General features: G+C 42.0%; 1 protein-coding gene across 1 annotated transcript; it reads right to left on the bottom strand.

Moving 5' to 3' along the window:
- Nucleotides 1-14,318: 14,318 nt before the first annotated feature.
- LOC126177036 (cuticle protein 16.5-like) lies at nucleotides 14,319-17,206 on the bottom strand. The gene is made up of 2 exons (XM_049924269.1): nucleotides 17,147-17,206; nucleotides 14,319-14,898 (listed from the first exon to the last, which is right to left on the bottom strand). Exons 1-2 carry the CDS (start codon nucleotides 17,156-17,158, stop codon nucleotides 14,470-14,472), a joined length of 441 nt encoding a protein of 146 aa, XP_049780226.1. The 5' UTR covers nucleotides 17,159-17,206; the 3' UTR covers nucleotides 14,319-14,469.
- Nucleotides 17,207-22,007: the final 4,801 nt, after the last annotated feature.

The raw sequence follows: 22,007 nt of genomic DNA, 5'->3' as shown, positions 1-22,007 counted from the left end.
AACACTGGTAGCATGCCGCGACAGCGTGGACGTGAACCTTATGTGCAGTTGACGGACTTTGAGCGAGGGCGTATAGTGGGCATGCGGGAGGCCGGGTCGACGTACCGCCGAATTGCTCAACACGTGGGGCGTGAGGTCTCCTCAGTACATCGATGTTGTCGCCAGTGGTCGGCGGAAGGTGCACGTGCCCGTCGACCTGGGACCGGACCGCAGCGACGCACGGATGCACGCCAAGACCGTAGGATCCTACGCAGTGCCGTAGGGGACCGCACCGCCACTTCCAGGAAATTAGGGACACTGTTGCTCCTGGGGTATCGGCGAGGACCATTCGCAACCGTCTCCATGAAGCTGGGCTACGGTCCCGCACACCGTTAGGCCGTCTTCCGCTCACGCCCCAACATCGTGCAGCCCGCCTCCAGTGGTGTCGCGACAGGCGTGAATGGAGGGACGAATGGAGACGTGTCGTCTTCAGCGATGAGAGTCGCTTCTGCCTTGGTGCCAATGATGGTTGTATGCGTGTTTGGCGCCGTGCAGGTGAGCGCCACAATCAGGACTGCATACGACCGAGGCACACAGGGCCAACACCCGGCATCATGGTGTGGGGAGCGATCTCCTACACTGGCCGTACACCACTGGTGATCGTCGAGGGGACACTGAATAGTGCACGGTACATCCAAACCGTCATCGAACCCATCGTTCTACCATTCCTAGACCGGCAAGGGAACTTGCTGTTCCAACAGGACAATGCACGTCCACATGTATCCCGTGCCACCCAACGTGCTCTAGAAGGTGTAAGTCAACTACCCTGGCCAGCAAGATCTCCGGATCTGTCCCCCATTGAGCATGTTTGGGACTGGATGAAGCGTCGCCTCACGCGGTCTGCACGTGCAGCACGAACGTTGGTCCAACTGAGGCGCCAGGTGGAAATGGCATGGCAAGCCGTTCCACAGGACTACATCCAGCATCTCTACGATCGTCTCCATGGGAGAATAGCAGCCTGCATTGCTGCGAAAGGTGGATATACACTGTACTAGTGCCGACATTGTGCATGCTCTGTTGCCTGTGTCTATGTGCCTGTGGTTCTGTCAGTGTGATCATGTGATGTATCTGACCCCAGGAATGTGTCAATAAAGTTTCCCCTTCCTGGGACAATGAATTCACGGTGTTCTTATTTCAAATTCCAGGAGTGTATAATTGATGTAGACGGCATATTAAATTAAAATACAAACAGAAAATACCGTTATCAAATACAGAATTGTTGCGTTGAGAACGTAACGAACATGATTTTAAAATCCACGCAGTAAATAGTCATCAAAGATACGCGAAAGCTAAGTCCATTTCATAATCACATTACATAAAATATTCACCAGTTCAGAACAGTTCAGAATACAGCATGATGATTTGCAAATTAACAAGCGCGGTACAAAGAATAGTAACTCATACTGTATCCTCAGTTCCGTAATACAAGCGGCAAGAGTTAGAGACCAATTCCGGAGCACATTCAGGCCTCTCGAAATATAAAGTTCCGTCAGAAGTTAATGTGTGGTAGCTGCCGTTCATCGATCAAAATCTGTCACCCACTTCAAAATCCACACGATACCACAGGCAGATATGCCTATTTCCAGAACGAACATCCAAATATCCCCTCCAAGATCTAATCGAAAAGTGTCCTCAAAAGTTGAAGTCTCGTAGCTGCTCTCCACCGTCTAGAATCTATCGCCTATACCTTCGAATCACGCACGTTACAACCGGCGTGTCCATCTGCTTCCAGGACAGTCGTCAGAGTTCGGAATCGCTCACTCGATCTCTTCATTGGCAAAGTGCCAGTATCGACCATTACCATTTACGATAGTGCTGCGATACTGTGTGCTTTTCAATTGGCTGTAGGGCGTCCCCACCAAAACAACATCGTTCTGATGTTGCACAGACATGAAATAAAGAAATGTTATAACATTCAGCCACATCAGATCACTCACAATAAATATGAGTATAGTTTTGTCGCTAAATAAATAAGCCCATTCTTGCGCACGTGCGCTAACGATAAGTGACAATAGACTGTCGTTAAACATTATTTAAAAAATTATTTACGCCTTCGTGTCAGAAGCGTCTCTTGGCACTATTTTACAAAGGTGATTTATGACTTCACAATTACCATGATTTTGTACTATCACTTGTAATTAATATTTAAATTAAGTTACTGTCAATGTAAACTGTGGATTAAGTAAATACACAGTTATGACTAAATGTGAGTTATTCATAATGTTTACATTCACTGTGTAACTGTGGAGGCTACAATGCTCTGACAAATATTTAGGTAATGAAAATATATCGTAAACGCAATAAATCAAGAAATAGAATAGAGAATTATACGTAGCTTTCTGAGATGGGAGCTGCAGTGCATTGAAATTGATAAGGCATGAAGCGTTTAAAAGAAGCACTCCGTATTCAGGCCACGAGTGGCCTACCGGGACCATCCGACCGCCGTGTCATCCTTAGAGGAGGATGCAGATAGGAGGGGCGTGGGGTCAGCACACCACTCTCCCGGTCGTTATGATGGTATCCTTGACAGAAGCCGCTACTATTCGGTCGAGTAGCTCCTCAGTTGGCATCACGAGGCTGAGTGCACCCCGAAAAATGGCAACAGCGTGTGGCGGCTGGATGGTCACCCATCCAAGTGTCGGCCACGCCCAACAGCGCTTAACTTCGGTGATCTCATGGGAACCAGTGTATCCACTGCGGCAAGGCCGTTGTCCATAAAGCGTTTAAAAGCTGTTAATTCAGAGTTTCATTTTGAAATGTTTATTTGCTGTAAATTGTTAAATGTTGTTTTAAAGGTATTGAAATTATTGGTGCGTCACTGGAGCAGCATCATTTCTCTGATATCGTAAATGTATTCAGATTTCCCTTAATATTTGACTGTAGATTGTTATAGATTCTCAAAGAACAATAAGCCATCTTTCGGTTTGTCTCAAAGCCCACCATTGCTGGTCATTCCACATTCTGTTAAGGGAGGTGACCCTTGTCAAAATTCTCAGCTTTGCGACTTACCCACATGCGGCCCTTTGCTACTACCCTCTACTGACGTAACAGACCAAACGCGCCCTGGGCCCTGAAGCTACACTGCTAGTCCTCAGCCACACAAGGACATTCATCTCCCCTCATACCAATTAGCTCGCCTACATATGTGTGACGTTGCACTCCAACCAACACTACAGAATAGAGGTAAGGTGCAGACTGTTCTGTTTTTCAATAAGGATTGTCGTTCAGATGAACGTGGTACAGCCCTATATCATTGCTGTCAGTCAGTTGTAGAATTAGAGATAACGTTTTGTACTCGCGCATTACCATTCCTCAGGAGGCCACAAATCTCTTCTCCATATAATTCTACAATAGTAATCCTGTAGACCTCGCTGTATTACTCCATCAGAACAACAATGCAGTGTACAGTGGTGATCTGTTCGTTTCTGTGTTTGTTGAATGTCATGAGTCGTTGTATGCAGTGCATACAATTGAAAAGAAGTGGTCATATGGACATATGGCTCGGATTCCGTTCCAAACGCGTAAAGTCTTCTTGAAAGCGGCTATAAATGGTCTCTAACAGTGTTTTACTCCCACAATCATGAAAGCTATGAGCCGGAGTGCCCTCATGTAGAAGCCGCGTTAACTGTCGTGTCACAACAGGGAGTTCTTTCCACAGGGGCAACAGGATCACAAGCAGGGACTGCAGATACTCCTCATGTGTGAGGCGTTGTGAAAGGTTGAGTAGTCCCACGAGGCGGTCGCCAAAACTACCTCCCGCGCTTTGAGACTGAACTGGTAATGATTGTTGATGCCGTCAAAACATGGGCATTCTCTGTAGCCACTAGGTGGGCTTGGGAAAGTCGACGATACCGTGGTTCGTAAAGATAGCATCTACTGTGAATAGGATGAATGACAGTAATCTCAGCACCCTTGTGGCCTATGCGACGAACAAGTGACAGAACTGTCAACTTGGGGGAAAGTCCATAGGTAATGAGGCCCGAGCGCGTTGCAAGTACGTAATAGAGCTAATGGAAGTTGTCGTAGAAAATGCTCCGCACCATATTCTGTATTACACCTGCTTGGCGCTGATAACAGAGTGACTGTTACAAATCTTTATCTCCGCCATCAAGTAGATGTACCTCCATTGGAATGAATTTCAGGCCTTGTGTGCATACGACTGTTTCGTTCCCTAACCCGGCTGTGGTGTGGCCTGGAATTCTAACGCTAGTAGTGTGTGGGGTGTAGTACACTCTATCTAGTTTTTTGCATCTTCTGAATATTTGCTGTTACTATGGATCAATACTATTGTATAATATTAATACACAGCGATAACAATAAAACTGAATATTATTTATTAATTATTAGTCACGTAACAGTTGCAAATATTGAGTCTTTTGCGTCTAACTTCTCATCCGTTGTAACATATTCACTGACAGAATTGTTTGTTGCAGTTAATCAGAAACTGGTCAAGAATGTCTCTCATCTGAAACACTGTTTGTACGTCCTTCCTGACTGCTCGAGTATCTTGGTCATCAAAACGAGCACAGTGGGATAGTTATCTCAATCTTTAGGGTGCGGGGTGTAACGGGACATCCTCTTCTAGCATTCCTTTTCGTCGACAGTAGTTGTCGATACCAGTATTATTTTTCGAATTTTGTACAGGTCAATATTATCTCAGCAGGTTTTCTGAAAACTTTCATGTAATTTTATACAGACTATGTTATATTTGAAGCTAAAATTTGGGAGAAGGAATTACTTTATTATCGATGTCACAATCTAAAATAGCTTTCAAAGTACAATAAAAAAATTTTTTTTAGAAACATTTGAAATTACGAATTATTTGGCACAATTAAACTTTCTCTTATTAATTACGCAATCTGGTACTGTTTATTACGTTTGTTTCTGGATTCATTTACGAAATAATAATAGAAATTAATAGATATTCATTTGTCAAGAATAATTGTAAACCCTTTGGAATACGGTTAGCAATACAGAATGAAGGAGTAGTAAGCATGCCTCTGATGTGATCGTACGTATTTTTGTATTTTAGGCGGACAATGTAATTTCGGCTTAGTTAACGTGAAAATTCAAAACACTGTATCATATACTAAAATGAGACAAAACAGATTAATTTAACAAAAAAAATTCTCCAACAACAATATTCAAATTTATTTAGATCATTTGAACGATGAGGACCCAAAAAGTGAAACTATCAGTTTCAAGAATCAGACCCCTATACAAAAAGAACTGGAGCCAAATCTACACGAAAAGATAAGTAAACTACAAAGAGTTTTGTAATTTTCACTCCTCTCAAATTTTTCATAAAGCACTTTGCTTAATGTGGACGATAGTTAGAGTTAAGAAGGAGGGGGGAGATCACAGGGGCCATAGTAGACAAAAAAATCATTTTTCCAGTTCCTTCATATGCCTTAAGGTCTTCGAAATTCAGTCTAGCAGCCTTCTATGTTCCTGTTTAAGTACACGATTCCACTGCCATGATTTCGTGTTTGGTTAAAGCTTTTATTACGTTTCCTTATGTAACGTCTCTCTCTGACTCTCTATGTGATTATTTGTAAACAAAACAAATCCTTCAATAATACAAGAAAGCATAAAAAGGTAGCCTATTGTTTAGCATCACAAACGACGCCTGGAAGGTAAGTAACAATATGCGATCTTGTTCTAAAATTACTTCGTGAAAATTCTTTTCCCCATTGGGGCGTTCCATGTGTTCCTAGGTAATAAATATCAGTGACCTTATTTCATCGTTTTCACCTTTTTCCAGTAATGATGATGTGTCACAATCACTGACAATAACAGCATCCTCTTCATCTCCATTATCGTAATCAATTCCCCCCTCATCAAGTACTTGATGAATCAATGCCCGCACTTTGTTCCCTTGCGGCCCATAACAGTCCACGTATAACAATATTTGCTAATAACTGTACGATCACATATAAGGTGTAAGGCAAATCCAACACCTTCCATGAAAACCCCGACATGATAAGTAAATCCAGTAGTATGTTACATAGCTCCGAATAAATCGTGACATTAAATTAACCAAAGTAATACGAGTAACGAGTGAGCAAATGGAATATCACAGACTAACACAAGAATGCCTAAATGCATGTCATACCTTCCCACCGTGAGACAGACGCAGTTCCAAGGGAAGAAACGAGAACAGAAGCCGAGAGTAGAACTGTGTTAAGCGAGAAGGCCCTACGATAAGGGACGGACACCCACGTCGCCAGCTAACCGCTACGACAACACCACCCGCAAGTTTTTAGCGTGAGCCTTTTTCGCGTCTCTGTTACGTTAGGACCACCCCCCAGTCCATGTTAAAAGCTAGAGCCCTCCAGAAGAACAGTATAGATCTTACGATAATACAAAAAAGTTGTTTTGCGTGAGACTTTTTCGCGTCTCTGTTACGTTAGGACCACCCACCAGCCCATATTAAAAGATAGAGCCCTAGAGAAGAACAGTATAGATCTTACGATAACGCTAAAAGGACCACACCAGCAGCAAGTTTTAGCGTGAGACTTTTTCGCATCTCTGTTACGTTGCAAACTTTAAAAATATTGCCCCACCACGAAAAGTATAACGTTTCTCAATGGATGGACAGAATTTTTGTAGGCGGAGCTTAAGGTTAACATTGAGACCCTGATTGGTCAGATGAAAACACAGCCAGATAGTTTTTTTTAAACCAACTTCGGTAAATTGTAGTAAGGAAAAGTTAGAAGAGAGTTGCTTCCGAGACAGCGAGGTGAGCGGAGCTGTGCTGCCCGTCGCCCCCTGACGAACACCGACATGGTAATGAATGCACGCGATGCCGCATTTTTGAGCGCATAAGGCTTCACTCAGAACTGCAGAAGTATCATCTGTTACACCCCCTTTTTGCGTAATATGAGTGTCGATCGTCAATTAAAGCTCATGGTGTTCACATTTGCCACTTGAAGTAAAGATCTGAAACGCGATAATTTTTCTGCTATATAGTTATTGAGAAGCCACATCAGCCACGGAAATTTACGACAAGTTGGACAGGTAATTAAAGATAATTGAGGGTCACTGTAGACCATTTTGATAGTTTTCTCTTTCGTGAAACTTAATTTAAACCTAGATTATAGGTGTGATATGGCATAGGTCATCCTTCGATCCATTGTAGAACTTGGAAACCCATTCAGGGAATATTCGTTCACATTTGGGTTTAACGCAGTTGGTTTTTACCATCCTGTGTTAAAACATTTCCTTTTATCATTAGTGCAATTTATAAACAATGTTTTGTGAGTAGAATAAAATTTCCAATGATAAACTTAACTGCTTTTTCGACGTTATTTTACCAGCTAACTAAAAATAGGAAAGCCTTGAACCCCTTCCACTAAATTTAGTTAGTATTAAGATTCTTTTACAGGGAGTGCAGTGGAGCTGACGCTGAAATCATTAAGTATTTGGTTATATCATCGCTAGTCTCACTGAAGTCTTCTGAATTCTACAGGTCATGTGTGGTCTGGCGTCTCCTTACCAGCAACAGGTCCCAGGTTCAAACTAGTCAATTCCCTAAAACACACGCTCAGAGCGTCGTTGCGCGAAAGTGGTAGGGAGACACGATATAGAAGTTGCAGACACCACGCAGAATGTTTAGAACATACAAAAATGCAATAAAACAGCTATCTTGACTTTTTCCTGTTGTGGGACTCCGGTGGTGGGTGTGGCGTTTACAAGGCCCAGCATGCTCAAACTTGCTTCAACAGCTTCTCACGAAGTCGTGTTCTCAGTTAAAGTTACAAAAACACACTTCTACCACTCTGCTGACATCTTGTAACTGCTACATGGAACTACAAATCAGTGTGACAAGTCATCTAGCTATTAACTATAGAAATTCATCATCAGGGTTGTACCACACTCGTACACAGTACTGCCGAATTAAGTCCTTACTCCCTGAAGTATGTGCCCATTCAGCAAAATCACTGGGGATAATTTATTGCTTCATTCTTAATGGGGACAGACCATCAGACCGGAAAGTAGCTTTAAACCTATCCCAAAGATAGGGCCACTAGTATGAACGATATATGAAAATTACTTGATGAAAAAAAAACTTTAAAAGTGGTTCAGGGACAGTTCTATTATGGGAAGTCGCCAGAACATTACAGCTAGATACAGGAAAATGTACACAGAGTACACGTTAGATTCTATTAAGTGTTTGCCAGCTACTCAAACAAACGTGAAGTATTTAACACGAATGGAAGTCCCACTATCGTTTAATTTCATAGTTGAAAATGTGTTACTGGAAGCAGTCACGACTATTAAGTACCTAGGAGCACGCCTAGGAAGCAAATTAGAATGGAAAGATAATATAATATGGTTGTTGTGGTCTTCAGTCCAACTACTGCTTTGATGGAGCTCAACATGTTAGCCGATCCCATGCTAGCATCTTCGTCTCTACATAGCTACAGCAATCTACATACATTTGAACTTTCTTACTGTATTCAAATCTTGGTTCTAACTACAACTAACGACCGCTTTATCAGGACTCGCTTCTGCAAAAATTGCGAAAATGAGATTTTTTGCGGCGTATATTGTTTCAGGTAGCCGCATTTCTTATTCATAAATCAGCTTTTCTAAACTCCATTACTTCCAGGATTGGAAGCTGTAAGACGGCTATCTTAGTGACGTTATTAGATGTATTAATATTTGTGAAGGTAAATGATATTTCTGAAGAACTGCTGTGGTCAGTGTAACAGTTGTTAGGGAATTGTATCTGTGCCTGCCATGGCAGCACCGTGGAGTCGTAGAATCCTTGACAATCAGTAGTGGATAGTTGCGGTGTGCAGCAGACTGGCATTCGTGCAGTGTAATGCATGAACGCACTTTTGGAACTATGTGAGTTGCAGATATATTACGAGGAGGAATGGTGACTCAGAACAATTGCTGGATAGCATACAGACATAAAAAAGGTTATGAAACGAAAACATTTGATGAGGTAAAAAGTTTATTTTATTTTTGTAGACTTCTATTATTGATCCACTTCACCCGAGGCAGAGTCGAGTTTTTGATTATTCTACTGGATGAACTTCTGAGTTAATTTACTGTACCATAAAAGTTATTGGATTAAATTAATTTTCATATTAGAGTTCACAATTGTTTTCTTTTGTAAGTTGAGTCATGGGTTTCACTGGAATTCTGTGTCAAGATTAAGTACCCAATTTCCCTGGACCAACTGTAGTCAGCTTTCAGCAGTATTGTTTTAGCTGTTGCAGAGAATTGCTGTGTTGCTGTTTCTGCCAGTACTTCATTTTGCAGGTGAATTCATAACATGTGATTTTCTTTTTCTTTTCCTTTGAGCAATGTAGGTTATGTCAGTTTCTTTATTTTACCAGGGCCGTATGTCAGTTCAGAAATTTTCGTGTGGTTCAGGTTATATTGTAACACAGGTCGAAATTACACTTTGTTTTCTTTTATACAGTTAAGTTTTTTTAAAACAGTTAGCACTGACCGAGTCTGCTGAGAGTGAAATTATTGGTTTGCTTATTTATTTGTTTATCAATGAGATCGGTTTTCAAACACGCGGGATTCATTTCAATTTCATGTAAGTGACGTAGCTTTGAGCTCAGTAGCACATTTAGGTTGTCAGTTCACATTCCTAGATATGTATTTACGATCATACACACAAAAGCAAAAACTACTCACTTACAAAATTACCAAATGTTCTCCGTGATTCCAAAACTGGCTTTCTGCCACAAAATTGATGTAGCAAAACTAGCTTTTTGCAGGTAATTTATATAGGGGGAAAAGTATTTTGATTTTAATAATGTCGGCCGTAATATTCGTCTTTGATCACATTTGCGGAAGTAAAAATACGGGTTCGTGTCATTTGACTTGAATACTGAAGCATGGATCGAGAGAAAGAATGGGATTGATAATGGTATATATGTGACGCTGTTGATATCCATAACACCATGAGAAAGTACCGTGCATTCTGTTGCTCTGTATAAGTGCTGCAGTTATGTAATCTACAATTCACGTCTTTTTCCTTTTGTGTTATTGATCTGGCGTACGGTGGAATGGACAATATGGGTGTACTTCTACACAAGTACAGAAAATTGTTGTGGCCATAAAATTGATATTATATATTGTTATTGATTTATTCTTCCCCATGAACCATGGACCTTGCCGTTGGTGGGGAGGCTTGCGAGCCTCACAGATACAGATGGTGATACCGTAGGTGCAACCAAAACGTAGGGGTATCTGTTGACAGGCCAGACAAACGTGTGGTTCCTGAAGAGTGGCAGCTGTCTTTTCAGTAGTTGCAGGGGCAACAGTCTGGATGATCGACTGACCTGGCATTGCGACATTAACCAAAACGGCCTTGCTGTGCTTGTACTGCGAATGGCTGAAACCAAGGGGAAACTACAGCCGTAATTTTTCACGAGGGCATGCAGCTTTACTGTATGGGTAAATGATGATGGCGTCCTCTTAGGTAAAATATCCCAGAGGTAAAATAGTCTCCCATTCGGATCTCCGGGCAGGGGCAACTCAGGAGGACGTCGTTATCAGGAAAAAGAAATCGGGCTTTCTACGGACCGGAGCGTGGAATGTCAGATCCCTTAACCGGGCAGGTAGACTAGAAAATTTGAAAAGGGAAATGGATAGGTTAAAGTTAGATAAAGTGGGAATTAGTGAAGTTCGGTTTGCAGGAGGAACAAGATTTTTGGTCAGGTGAAAACAGGGTTATAAACACAAAATCAAATATGGATAACGCAGGAGTAGGTTTAATAATGAATAAAAAATAGGAGTGCGGGTAAGCTACTACAAACAGCATAGTGAACGCATTATTGTGGCCAAGATAGACACGAAGCCCACGCCTACTACAGTAGTAGAAGTTGATATGACAACTAGCTCTGCAGATGATGAAGAAATTGAAGAAATGTATGATGAGATAAAAGAAATTATTCAGGTAACGAAGGGAGACGAAAATTTAATAGTCATGGGTGACTGGAATTCGAGAGTAGGAAAAGGGAGAGAAGGAAACATACTAGGTGAATATGGATTGGTGTTAAGAAATGAAAGAGAAAGCCGCCTGGTAGAGTTTTGCACAAAGCATAACTTAATCGTAGCTAACACTTCGTTCAAGATACATGAAAGAAGGTTGTATACATGGAAGAATCTTGGAGATACTAGAAGGTACCTGATACCTGGGTCCTGGATAAACTGAAAGAACAAGAGGGTGTACAGAGTTTCAGGGAGAGCATAAGGAAACAATTGACAGGAATGGGGGAAAGAAGTACAGAAGAAGAAGAAGAATGAAGCAGGCAAAAAGGAATACAGACGTCTCAAAAATGAGAGGGACAGGAAGTGAAAAATGGCTAAGCAGGGATGCCTAGAGGACAAATGTAAGGATGTAGAGGCTCATCTCACCAGGGGTAAGATACGTACTGCCTACAGGAAAATTAAAGAGACCTTTGGAGAAAAGAGAACCACTTGTATGAATATCAAGAGCTCAGATGGAAACCCAGTTCTAAGCAAAGAAGGGAAAGCAGGGAGGTGGAAGGAGTATATAGAGGGTCTATACAAGGGCGATGTACTTGAGGACAATATTATGGAAATGCAAGAGGATGTAGATGAAGATGAAATGGGAGATACGATACTGCGTGAAGAGTCTGACAGAGCACTGAAAGCCCTGAGTCGAAACAAGGCCCTGGCAGTAGACAACATTCCATTAGAACTACTGACAGCCTTGGGAGAGCCAGTCCTGACAAAACTCTACCATCTGGTGAGCAAGAGGTATGAGACAGCCGAAATACCCTCAGACTTCAAGAAGAATATAATAATTCCAATCCCAAAGAAAGCAGGTGTTGGCAGATGTGAGAATTACCGAACTATCAGTTTAATAAGTCCCAGTTGCAAAATACTACCTGAATTCTTTACAGACGAATGAAAAAACTGGTAGAAGCCGACCTCGGGGAAGATCAGTTTGGATTCCGTAGAAATATTGGAACACGTGAGGCAATACTGACCCTACAACTTATCTTAGAAGAAAGATTAAGGAAAGGCAAACCTACGTTTCTAGCATTTGTAGACTTAGAGAAAGCTTTTGACAATGTTGACTGGAATACTCTCTTTCAAATTCTAAAGTTGCCAGGGGTAAAATACAGGGAGCGAAAGGCTATTTATAATTTGTACAGAAATCAGATGGCAGTTATAAGAGTCGAGGGACATGAAAGGGAAGCAGTGGTTGGGAAGGGAGTGAGACAGGGTTGTAGCCTATCCCCGATGTTATTCAATCTGTATATTGAGCAAGCAGTGAAGGAAACAAAAGAAAAATTCGGATTAGGTATTAAAATCCATGGAGAAGAAATAAAATCTTTGAGGTTCACCGATGACATTGTAATTCTATCAGAGACAGCAAAGGTCTTGGAAGAGCAGTTGAAAATGGACAGTGTCTTGAAAGGAGGATATAAGATGAACATCAACAAAAGCATAACGAGGGTAGTGGAATGTGGTCGTATTAAGTCGGGTGATGCTGAGGGAATTAGATTAGGAAATATAATACTTAAAGTAGTAAAGGAGTTTTGCTATTTAGGGAGCAAAATAAGTGATGATGGTCGAAGTAGAGAGGATATAAAATGTAGAATGGCAATGGCAAGGAAAGCGTTTCTGAGGAAGAGAGATTTGTTAACATCGAGTATAGATTTAAGTGTCAGGAAGTCGTTTCTGAAAGTATTTGTGGAGTGTAGCCATGTATGGAAGTGAAACATGGACGATAAATAGTTTGGACAAGTAGAGAATAGAAGCTTTCGAAATGTGGTGCTACAGAAGAATTCTGAAGATTAGATGAGTAGATCACATAACTAATGATGAAGTATTGAATAGAATTGGGGAGAAGAGGAGTATGTGGCACAACTTGACAAAAAGGAGGGACCGGTTAGCAGGACATGTTATGAGGCATCAAGGGATCACAAATTTAGCATTGGAGGGCAGCGTGGAGGGTAAAAGTCGTAGAGGGAGACCAAGAGATGACTACACTAAGCAGATTCTGAAGGATGTGGGTTGCAGTAAGTACCGGGAGATGAAGAAGCTTTCACAGGTTCGGGTAGCATTGAGAGATGCATCAAACCAGTCTCAGGACTGAAGACCACAACAACAATAACAATTGATTTATTAACAATTTTGTTAGCCCTTAAGTTTTGTTGGGTCTGTTTGATGTGAAACCAATTATCATTCATTATTTAGCTTCATATTGACAACTGAATTGTTTAGCTTTATTGTTGACATACAGTAACAGTAGTAACTGTTCGTGGACGGTCACATTTATTGCAGGATTGTATTTGAAACTGATTTCTCCCCGTTTTTCACAAGTACTGTAGCGACTTTGTCTGATTGTCTTTAAGTTATTTTACTTCTCTGGTTGATTAGCTCTCAAATCGTACCACAAGATGGTTTATTATATGTTTCGACTAGACTTGTTACTCGATATGCATTCTAGCCCCTTTTCTTACACACAAGCTTTTTGTTGAATCCCTATATGCCCGATAAACACAGGAAGAAACAAGAACTTGAGATGTATTTAAAGCAACATTATGTCAGTATTTAGGTACTGAATAGCCAAACTCTTACTCACCTTCTGTGTTCATCATAATTTCATTTTAAACTGTTGCATAAGAGATCGCCTCAGAAGAACATTTATTACGTGTACCTGACTAACTTTTCTTTGAAAAGACGACTGTCTTGTAGAAACGGACGTAGCTGCAACTATATAACATGAAGTCTCGAGAGATCTATGTTCCTTCTGACTGTGTATTCCAACTACACCAGCAAAGCGGGCCAGAACTTCCGCAGCAAATAAGCAACAGAGAAATTGTAATTGTACTTCACAAAAGATGCTGTTGTGGTCAGTTATGTTCCCACTCCCAAAAAGGAAAAAAAAAACCACAGCAGTATCGGATTTGTGAATATGATGAATCACGAGGGTAATTGTGACGACAAAGAAATCATTCTGCAGTATAATATAATTAAATGGGCTACTGACTTAATGGACCAGCTAATAAATACCTATACCTGAACACAAAAGAAAAATCAATGGCCAATGAACGTTTTTCACAGGGTTTTAGACATTTATACCTATAAGACGTACGCTTTTTTCTATTTCGTTAGGTTCCAGTGCTTTTGAACAAGTATCAGAAAACACTGTAGTGCAACAGAGTACAAAATATGTGATAATCTATAATATCCTTAGGAATGCAAATTGGGTTTTGAGGATATTGAGGGTGAGATTCGTTATGTCTTGCTAGAAAAATAACACAGTGTTACTTGTAAAAAAATAATTTACTAGTTTTAATTTATTATGTACAGAAACCAGTATATATTAGCCTCTTGTCTGTGCTGTGGAATCTCGGATGCCAATATAAATCTGTTCCAGTGTCATATAAAACGGAATGGTTGTCCAGCAGAGTCAGGTTAACCATGGTAAGCAGCCTTGGCAGCCAGGAAGGCAGCTCCAGGTCCGCCATAGACAGCAGGGGCGACGGCAGCAACAGCGGGAGCAGCAACCACAGCGGGGGCGGCGTAGGCGCCGTAGGCGGCGGCGGAGGCGGCGGCGAGGGCGGCGCCGTTGATGGCGGCGTCGCGGGCCCTCGTCTGGGCGACGGCGGCCAGGTGAGCGCCCCTGGCGGCGGCTACATCAGGGGTGTCCAAATTGTAGCCGCCAGGTCCGACGACGATGTTAGCCGGGCCGTAGGCAGCGAGACCAGGGTGGATGCCGCCCACGTAGACGGGAGCGGGCTGGACGGCGGCAGCGAGGCCTGCGGCGTAGGCGGGGGCGGCGACGCCCGCCCCCAGGAAGCCGGGCTTGGCCAGGGCCACGGCCACGACAGCACTCAGGACGATCTACAAACACATCACCACAACATACGTCAGCTGGCATACTAAGTCGTTGTCATTGATGGTAAAGTAATAGTTGCTAGATCAAATAATATTCTTCAAAGTCCTCCAATACTTGTCAGTTGTAGAGCCACCTGGACACATTGCAAGACTCCCGGAAATGATCTCAGACGACGGGTCGAAACGTTGAGTATTACCAACAACAAGAAAGAATTACTGTTAATTGTGTGCATACGAGGGTATTTTGAAGTCTTGTATTGTATTTGAAATCATCGGAAAGTTTTTTTACGTATATGTTATGAGTAAACGTACTGTTAACATGTTCTGTCAAGAAACTGCAGCAGTCAGGAAACTAGGAGCTGCTGTTGATTTCAAAATAGCCCACGAACTATCTGGGTTTTGTAACAAATGAGATCTATTAGCTGCAACCTTTTTTATCAAAGTAACAACTAAGTCTTGTAAACTGTGTAATTTATCAAATATACAGTAGGAAATGACTGCATAGCAAGGGGACAGAGACTGAAGAGAGAAATCATTGAACCAACGTGCTTCTCGCGTACTAAAAACGATGAATACCTTCGCTGCACTACATAATATAACTGAAGTTCCGGTAAGAGGGCATGTAGAACAACAGATACAATGTAAGACACTTTTTTGGACATTCACGAACGCTCAGATCGTCATTGGATAGACCAGTAGATGTAAATATTGTAGGGAGGGGCTGGAATAACTAAAACTGTCAACCAGTCTAAGGACATCGAACTGTAACTCATACTGATGGTGCAAGATAGACATTATCTTCGATGTGGACATCAGCGGATGTTGTGAAACTCTGTTCTTTTTATTTAACTCATGACTGGTTTCAGGTATCAGAACCCATTGTCAGATCGACCGAAACCAGCCATCAGTTAAAAAGAACTGAATTTTACAACTTTGGCTGTTTCCTATATCAAACTGATCAAGACAAGTCCTGTTATCAACCCCATTTTTCCGGAAATCCATTATCTTCTTGTCTAACAACTTACTGTGGGAATCTGATTTCTACATGAGTCAGTATCATTCAAAATAAATCTTAGCAGTATAGGTGAACTGACTGAAGTGTCTGGATGCTATGTTGGAAACAGTTTCATGGATTTTTTACTACAACCTTGTAAATTAAATTTATCAGTTTTTGTAATAGTCTTGTGAAGAACATTGAAGTTGAACTGTTCTTCCAACATGAAGTAAAGTTCTATAGACTGCTATCACTGAACTGAATTCCTAAAATCAGTGCTGAAAGTCCTTCATGAATTCTTAGAAATATATCAATAATTCTACTACAAAGAATATTAGTCAACACTCAATGAAGAGTTCACAGTGATCGAATGTTTGTTGTGTAAATTGCAGCATACCTTGGGTCTGAGACGCATATGTACAGTGAACTAATGCTCTGTGACTAAGATGAGTGGTTTTCTTTTACCCGAGGAACACAGCAATAGTTGCGTCCACTTTCAACCCCTTGTGCCTGACAGAAAACAAATCTTGTATCCTTGACGCTCGTATCTTGCTTCAGTTCAGTCCCAGTATTATTACATGCCTTTGTAATGCCCCCTTCTATGAGTATGGTTACTTTGACAACCTTTCTTTTTGAATGGGCAGCATTACTTATCTGAAGATTTTGTTGTTAATGGGAAGCCAAAGTTAACTGTGGAGAAAGTTGTACAAGTGACCTGTTAAGTGAGGTAAATGTAGGTGGAAAGTCGAAAAACATAAGTTCATTAAAAAAAAATCTGAAGCGTCGAGTTTTAGCGTATAGCCTGTTACTTAACTTTTATGTCGGAGAACAAACGATGAACCGATGGAAATTCTGAAAGCTGGATAAAGAAGCGTGCGGCTGGTGTGGCCATGTGGTTCTAGGCGCTACAGTGTGGAACCGGATGACCGCTACGGTCGCAGGTTCAAATCCTGCCTCGGGCATGGGTGTGTGTGACGTCCTTAGGTTAGTTAGGTTTAAGTAGTTCTACGTTCTAGGCGACTGATGACCTCAGAAGTTAAGTCGCATAGTGCTCAGAGCCATTTGAACCATTTGATAAAGAATCGGGAGTAGCCAAGCCGATATTATCGTTTATACGCGATATAGTCAGCCTTGCTGAAAATGATGGCGGCTTGGATCACCTGTGTAATGGGACGGATAGAGTACTTAGCACATGATAGGAAGCCTAGTGGAAAGCCTAACGTTCATGTTCGTGACTGTCCGTCCCGCTATCACACTCACCAGGCACTTCATGGTGGTGTCGGTGGTGGATGTCCGCTGCTGCTGCTGCTTCTGCTGCTGGACTGTGCCGCCGGATCACCGATGTTCAGTTTATATAGACGGGCGGCATGGCGGTGAAAGTGGTGTGGCTGTCCTTCTGCCGCGTCGCAGATGGGCGTGGACTTGGACACGCCAGTTGCTAGAGCAGCGCATTTCCGTTACTTCACAGCACAGTAGTCTACGGAGCCTAGCTACGAGGGGTTTCGCAATGTTCTCCTACAATTTGTGGTGACCTTTGCATTTTCTAACTGACCGCAAGACGGACGCTACGCCCACGCAGCAGGGCTGGGTGCCTGACATCGTGAACTGCTCCGGGACTCTTTGATTCGCTCACGTATCAAAATGGAGTGTCCGTGCACTACTGATACACTTCGCACATTGTTCATAGGCCGCCTTTCCTAGTCAGTGGACTATCACTCTTGTTCAATATCACGCATTTCTCTGTCACTTCTGACTTACACGTGAAGTTACGAAACAATTGCCCTTAAACAACTGTACTTAGCTTGCTAGTGAGAGCCTATCTACATGGACGTTATTACTCTGCTATTCACAACGAGGTACCTGCAGAAGGTTCAATGAACCACCTTCAAGCTAGAATGAAATTTTCACTCTACAGCGGAATGTGAGCTGATATGAAGCTTCCTGGCACATTAAAACTGTTTGCCGGACCGAGACTCGAACTCGGGACCTTTGCCTTCGTGGGCAAGTGCTCTACCGACTGAAGTCCCGAGTTCGAGTCTCGATCCGACACACAGTTTTAATCTGCCAGGAAGTTTCACCTTCAAGCTGTCTCTCTACAGCTCAGCTCTCTAACGAACCGCGGGAAAAACGAGCACTTAAATTTTTCTGTGCGAGCCCTCATTTCTCAGATTTTATCGTGATGATCATTTCTCCTTACGTAGATGGGTGCAAATTGAATGTTTTCGTAATTGCAAGAGAAAACTGGTCATTGAAATTTCATGAGAAGATCCCGTCACAACGAAAAACGCATTTGTTTTAATAATTGCCACTCCAATTCACGTATCATGTCTGTGGCACTATGTCCCCTATTTCGCGATAACATAAAACGACCAGCAGTTCTTTGAACTTTTTCGATGTCATCCGTCAGTCACATCTCATGCGGACACCACACAGCAGAGAAGTACTTCAGAACAGGACGGATAAGTGTGGTGTAAGCAGTCTCTTAGCAGACATGTTGCCCCTTTTAAATGTTCCGATAATGAATCGCAGTCTTTGGTTTGCTGTACGCACATAATTGTCTATGTGGTCGTTCCAATTTAGGTTACTTGTAATTGTAATCCCTAAGTATTTACTTGAATTTACAGTCTTCAGGTTTGTGTGACTTATGGCGTAATCAAAATTTAGCTAATTTCTTTTAGTGCTCCTGCGAATAACTTCACACTTTTCTTTATTCTGGATCAATTGCCACTTTTCGCACCATACATATATCTTATCTAAATCATTTTTCAATTCGTTTTGATCATCTGATGACTTTACAAGACGGTAAATGACAGCATCATCTGCGAACAATCTAAGAGGGCTACTCAGATTGTCTCTTATGTCGTTAATATAGATCAGGAACAATAAAGAATCTATAACACTTCCTTGTGGAACGCCGAATATTACGTTTGTTTTACTCCATAAATTTCCCTTCTATTACTACGAAACGTGACCTTTCTGACAGGAAATCGCGAATGCAGACGCACGACTAAGGCGATATTCCATAGGCACGCAGTTTGCTTCGAAGACGTTTGTGAGGGACGGTGTCGAAAGCCTTCTGGAAATTTAAAAATATCACTGGATTATAAGGATTCACTTTGCACTTAGTTTCTGGTGTTACTTGGGGTGCGCTGCAGTCTGTTTAAGGCCTGTGGCGATCATTAAATCTGGTACGAAAAGTGTGTGTTTTTGGCGTATGGAAACGTTAGCAGCAATAATATCCGAAGAATACTGACACAAACTCTAGGAAATAATGGATGTTATTGGGAACCAGTGACGTAGGATATGGAGATATGGAACAATCGTGAGCCGTTACCTTACACTCTTACATGATAGAATTGCAGAGATGCCGCAGAAACATATCGAAGTCACCTCTAGTTATCCCTACCAAAGTAGCACTGATCACAACCCACTGATTAAAGTCTCCACCACACTTCAAGAGATTTCAGAAAATCATTACAGCTCAAACAAGGGCTGTTTTTAACTCTTTCCTTTCCATCACAGCTTTGTTTACCGTCTCGGCTGAGGCCAAATCCGGCATCCCTAACTACATACATTTACATGAAAAACTTTTTCTTTCAGGTCAAAATAGAAATAATGTATCTTAAAACTTCCTCGTGGTGCTCGTTACGTAATGCGATTCATGTGAGCTTTATAACTGAGAAATTTTGCGGGGATACGTGTTTGTGTTTCTGTGTGAATGAGTACCTGGGATGGATGTGTATTTAAATTTATTTTCTAATTTCTCAGGTTTTCTCGGCATGATTGATTAATAGTGTACTTTCTGATACTTTCGTTTAAACGGCAATACAAACTCTAGCGATTAGCCGTAAGTACACTGCTAACGTATTCTCTAGTACTCATTCCTCAGAACTGTCTCAAAGCCAAATAAAAACAGTTTCTTGTTATAAACTTAGCAGCATGAAAAGTGAATGTATTGGTGTAATAGTTCCCCATAATTACTGGCTTTCGCAGTCGGTAACCGTGACCAGACTGATGTTGTCCGTGAACGAAATTTATTTGTGGTTTACTGGATGGATTCATACACAACATACATTTCCTAACCCATTTGTACACAAAAGCGTCATACCATCACATGTAGTTCTGAGACACGAATCGGTCACTGGGCATTGCCGATGTAAAACCGGATTGTGTTAATTTAATATTATACAAATTTCCTCCTGTAATGTGTCATTAGGTCATGGCTAGTAAGCAGAACGTGAGTTTATGCCTGTGGTGTGCTGATGTTTCTGATCACGTAAACTCTATCATCTTTGTCGAATTTTTACGGTTAGGGTTTTGTCAGTTACCTGTAAACACATCCGACATTTCAAATTACACTACTGCAGATACACTACAAGATCAAAAGTTCCGGAAAACCCTAAGTATTGCGGAATTGAAAACTAAATGTCACCAGAGGTGGACCCGATAGTATAAAAAGATGTAGCGTTATATAACGTCAGTAGAAACGTAATAACATCAGAATTACTGGGTCAGGAGAACTCAGTGACTTTAAAAGCGTACTACTATTGGGATGTCACCTGAGCAACAGAGCCGTCAGAGACACTTCAAGCCTTTTAAAGCTGCACAAGTGGACTCTTGGTGATGCGGCTGTCAAGTGGAAAAGCGAAGGAACAACTATAGCTAAAGCAAGAGCGGGCAGACTTCGTGCTTTGACGGACAGTACCGCTGAGCGTTGCGGAAGGTGGCTGTAAAGAATATCATGAAATCAGTAGAATGCGTCCCTCCTGGGTTCCAAAGTGATACCAGCGGTCCAACTAGCACACTGACTCTACACAGGGAATTAGGAAATGTGGTACATCGGACGAGCAGCTCCTGATAAATCACACATTTCTGTAGTAAATGATACGCGTCCCTAGGTGTGGTGTAAGAGCGACGCCATTGGGTATTGGATGAATGGAAACGGGTTGTTTGGAGTGGTGAATCAAGTTGTACCCTTTGGTAATCCGATGGAAGAGACTAGGTTTTACAGATTACTGGAGAGCGTTACCTCCCATCACGTCTAGTTCCATTAATGATGTACGGAGGAGTCGGTGTTACGACATGGGGATAATTTTCGTGGTTGTAATGTGGTCCCGTTACTGCGGTTAAGAAAACGCTAAACAACTAGGTATATGAACATACTTTACCAGTGTTGTGTAGTGCGTAAAGTAGAGTAAAATTTCGGAGATAAGGATTGTATCAAAAATACAATGCATCCTGTCATTAAGCACCATGTGTGAGGCTGTGGATTGTGGACATTAACATTCATGAAAAGGACTGGCCTTCCCAGAATCCTCGCCAGAAAGCAATGAAACACCTTTGGGATGAGTTATAACTTTGACATCGCTCCAAAATCCAGCGTACAACGTCAGAACCTTCTCTGATTTCGGCTGTTGAGAAATAACGGACTGTCATTCCTCCGCTAACATTCTGACATCTCCCTACAAGTGAGTCCAACAGAGTTCGAGTCGTTATAAAGACGAGGAGGGGAATGAGGCCACATCTCTCAGCAAGCAGGTGTCCGGATACTTTTGATCACTGTAGATTGATTCCACGTAGTATCGGTGTACATATTCAAATTCTTGTGTTTTCTAGGCTACGTCGACTAACGTAAAGACTAAACTGAGACTTAAATTCAGCTAATTAGAGCAGGAACTGAAGTCTTTCTAATGAACATGGCGTTACACTGAGCTATGCGACTTTCGAAACGTAAGCTCATGAAATTTGATTTCCGCTTTAGCCGATAGCTGTCTGACTTCTTTAACCATTACACCGTCCAACTCTATCGCTCTTGAATTTTTGTGGTTGAAATACCACGTGCGAAATTTCACGCAGACCTTTTGAGAAGAAGGATTTCTCGTTACTCAAATGCTTAGAAAATGAAACTCAGCCTATAAAAATACACTCCTGGAAATGGAAAAAAGAACACATTGACACCGGTGTGTCAGACCCACCATACTTGCTCCGGACACTGCGAGAGGGCTGTACAAGCAATGATCACACGCACGGCACAGCGGACACACCAGGAACCGCGGTGTTGGCCGTCGAATGGCGCTAGCTGCGCAGCATTTGTGCACCGCCGCCGTCAGTGTCAGCCAGT

This window comes from Schistocerca cancellata, chromosome 3 (genome assembly GCF_023864275.1).
Source record: "Schistocerca cancellata isolate TAMUIC-IGC-003103 chromosome 3, iqSchCanc2.1, whole genome shotgun sequence".
In the NCBI taxonomy this organism is placed as follows: Eukaryota; Metazoa; Arthropoda; class Insecta; order Orthoptera; family Acrididae; genus Schistocerca; species Schistocerca cancellata.
The sequence above is the reverse complement of the archived record's forward strand: the minus strand, read 5'-3'. Positions and strand labels throughout refer to the sequence as shown.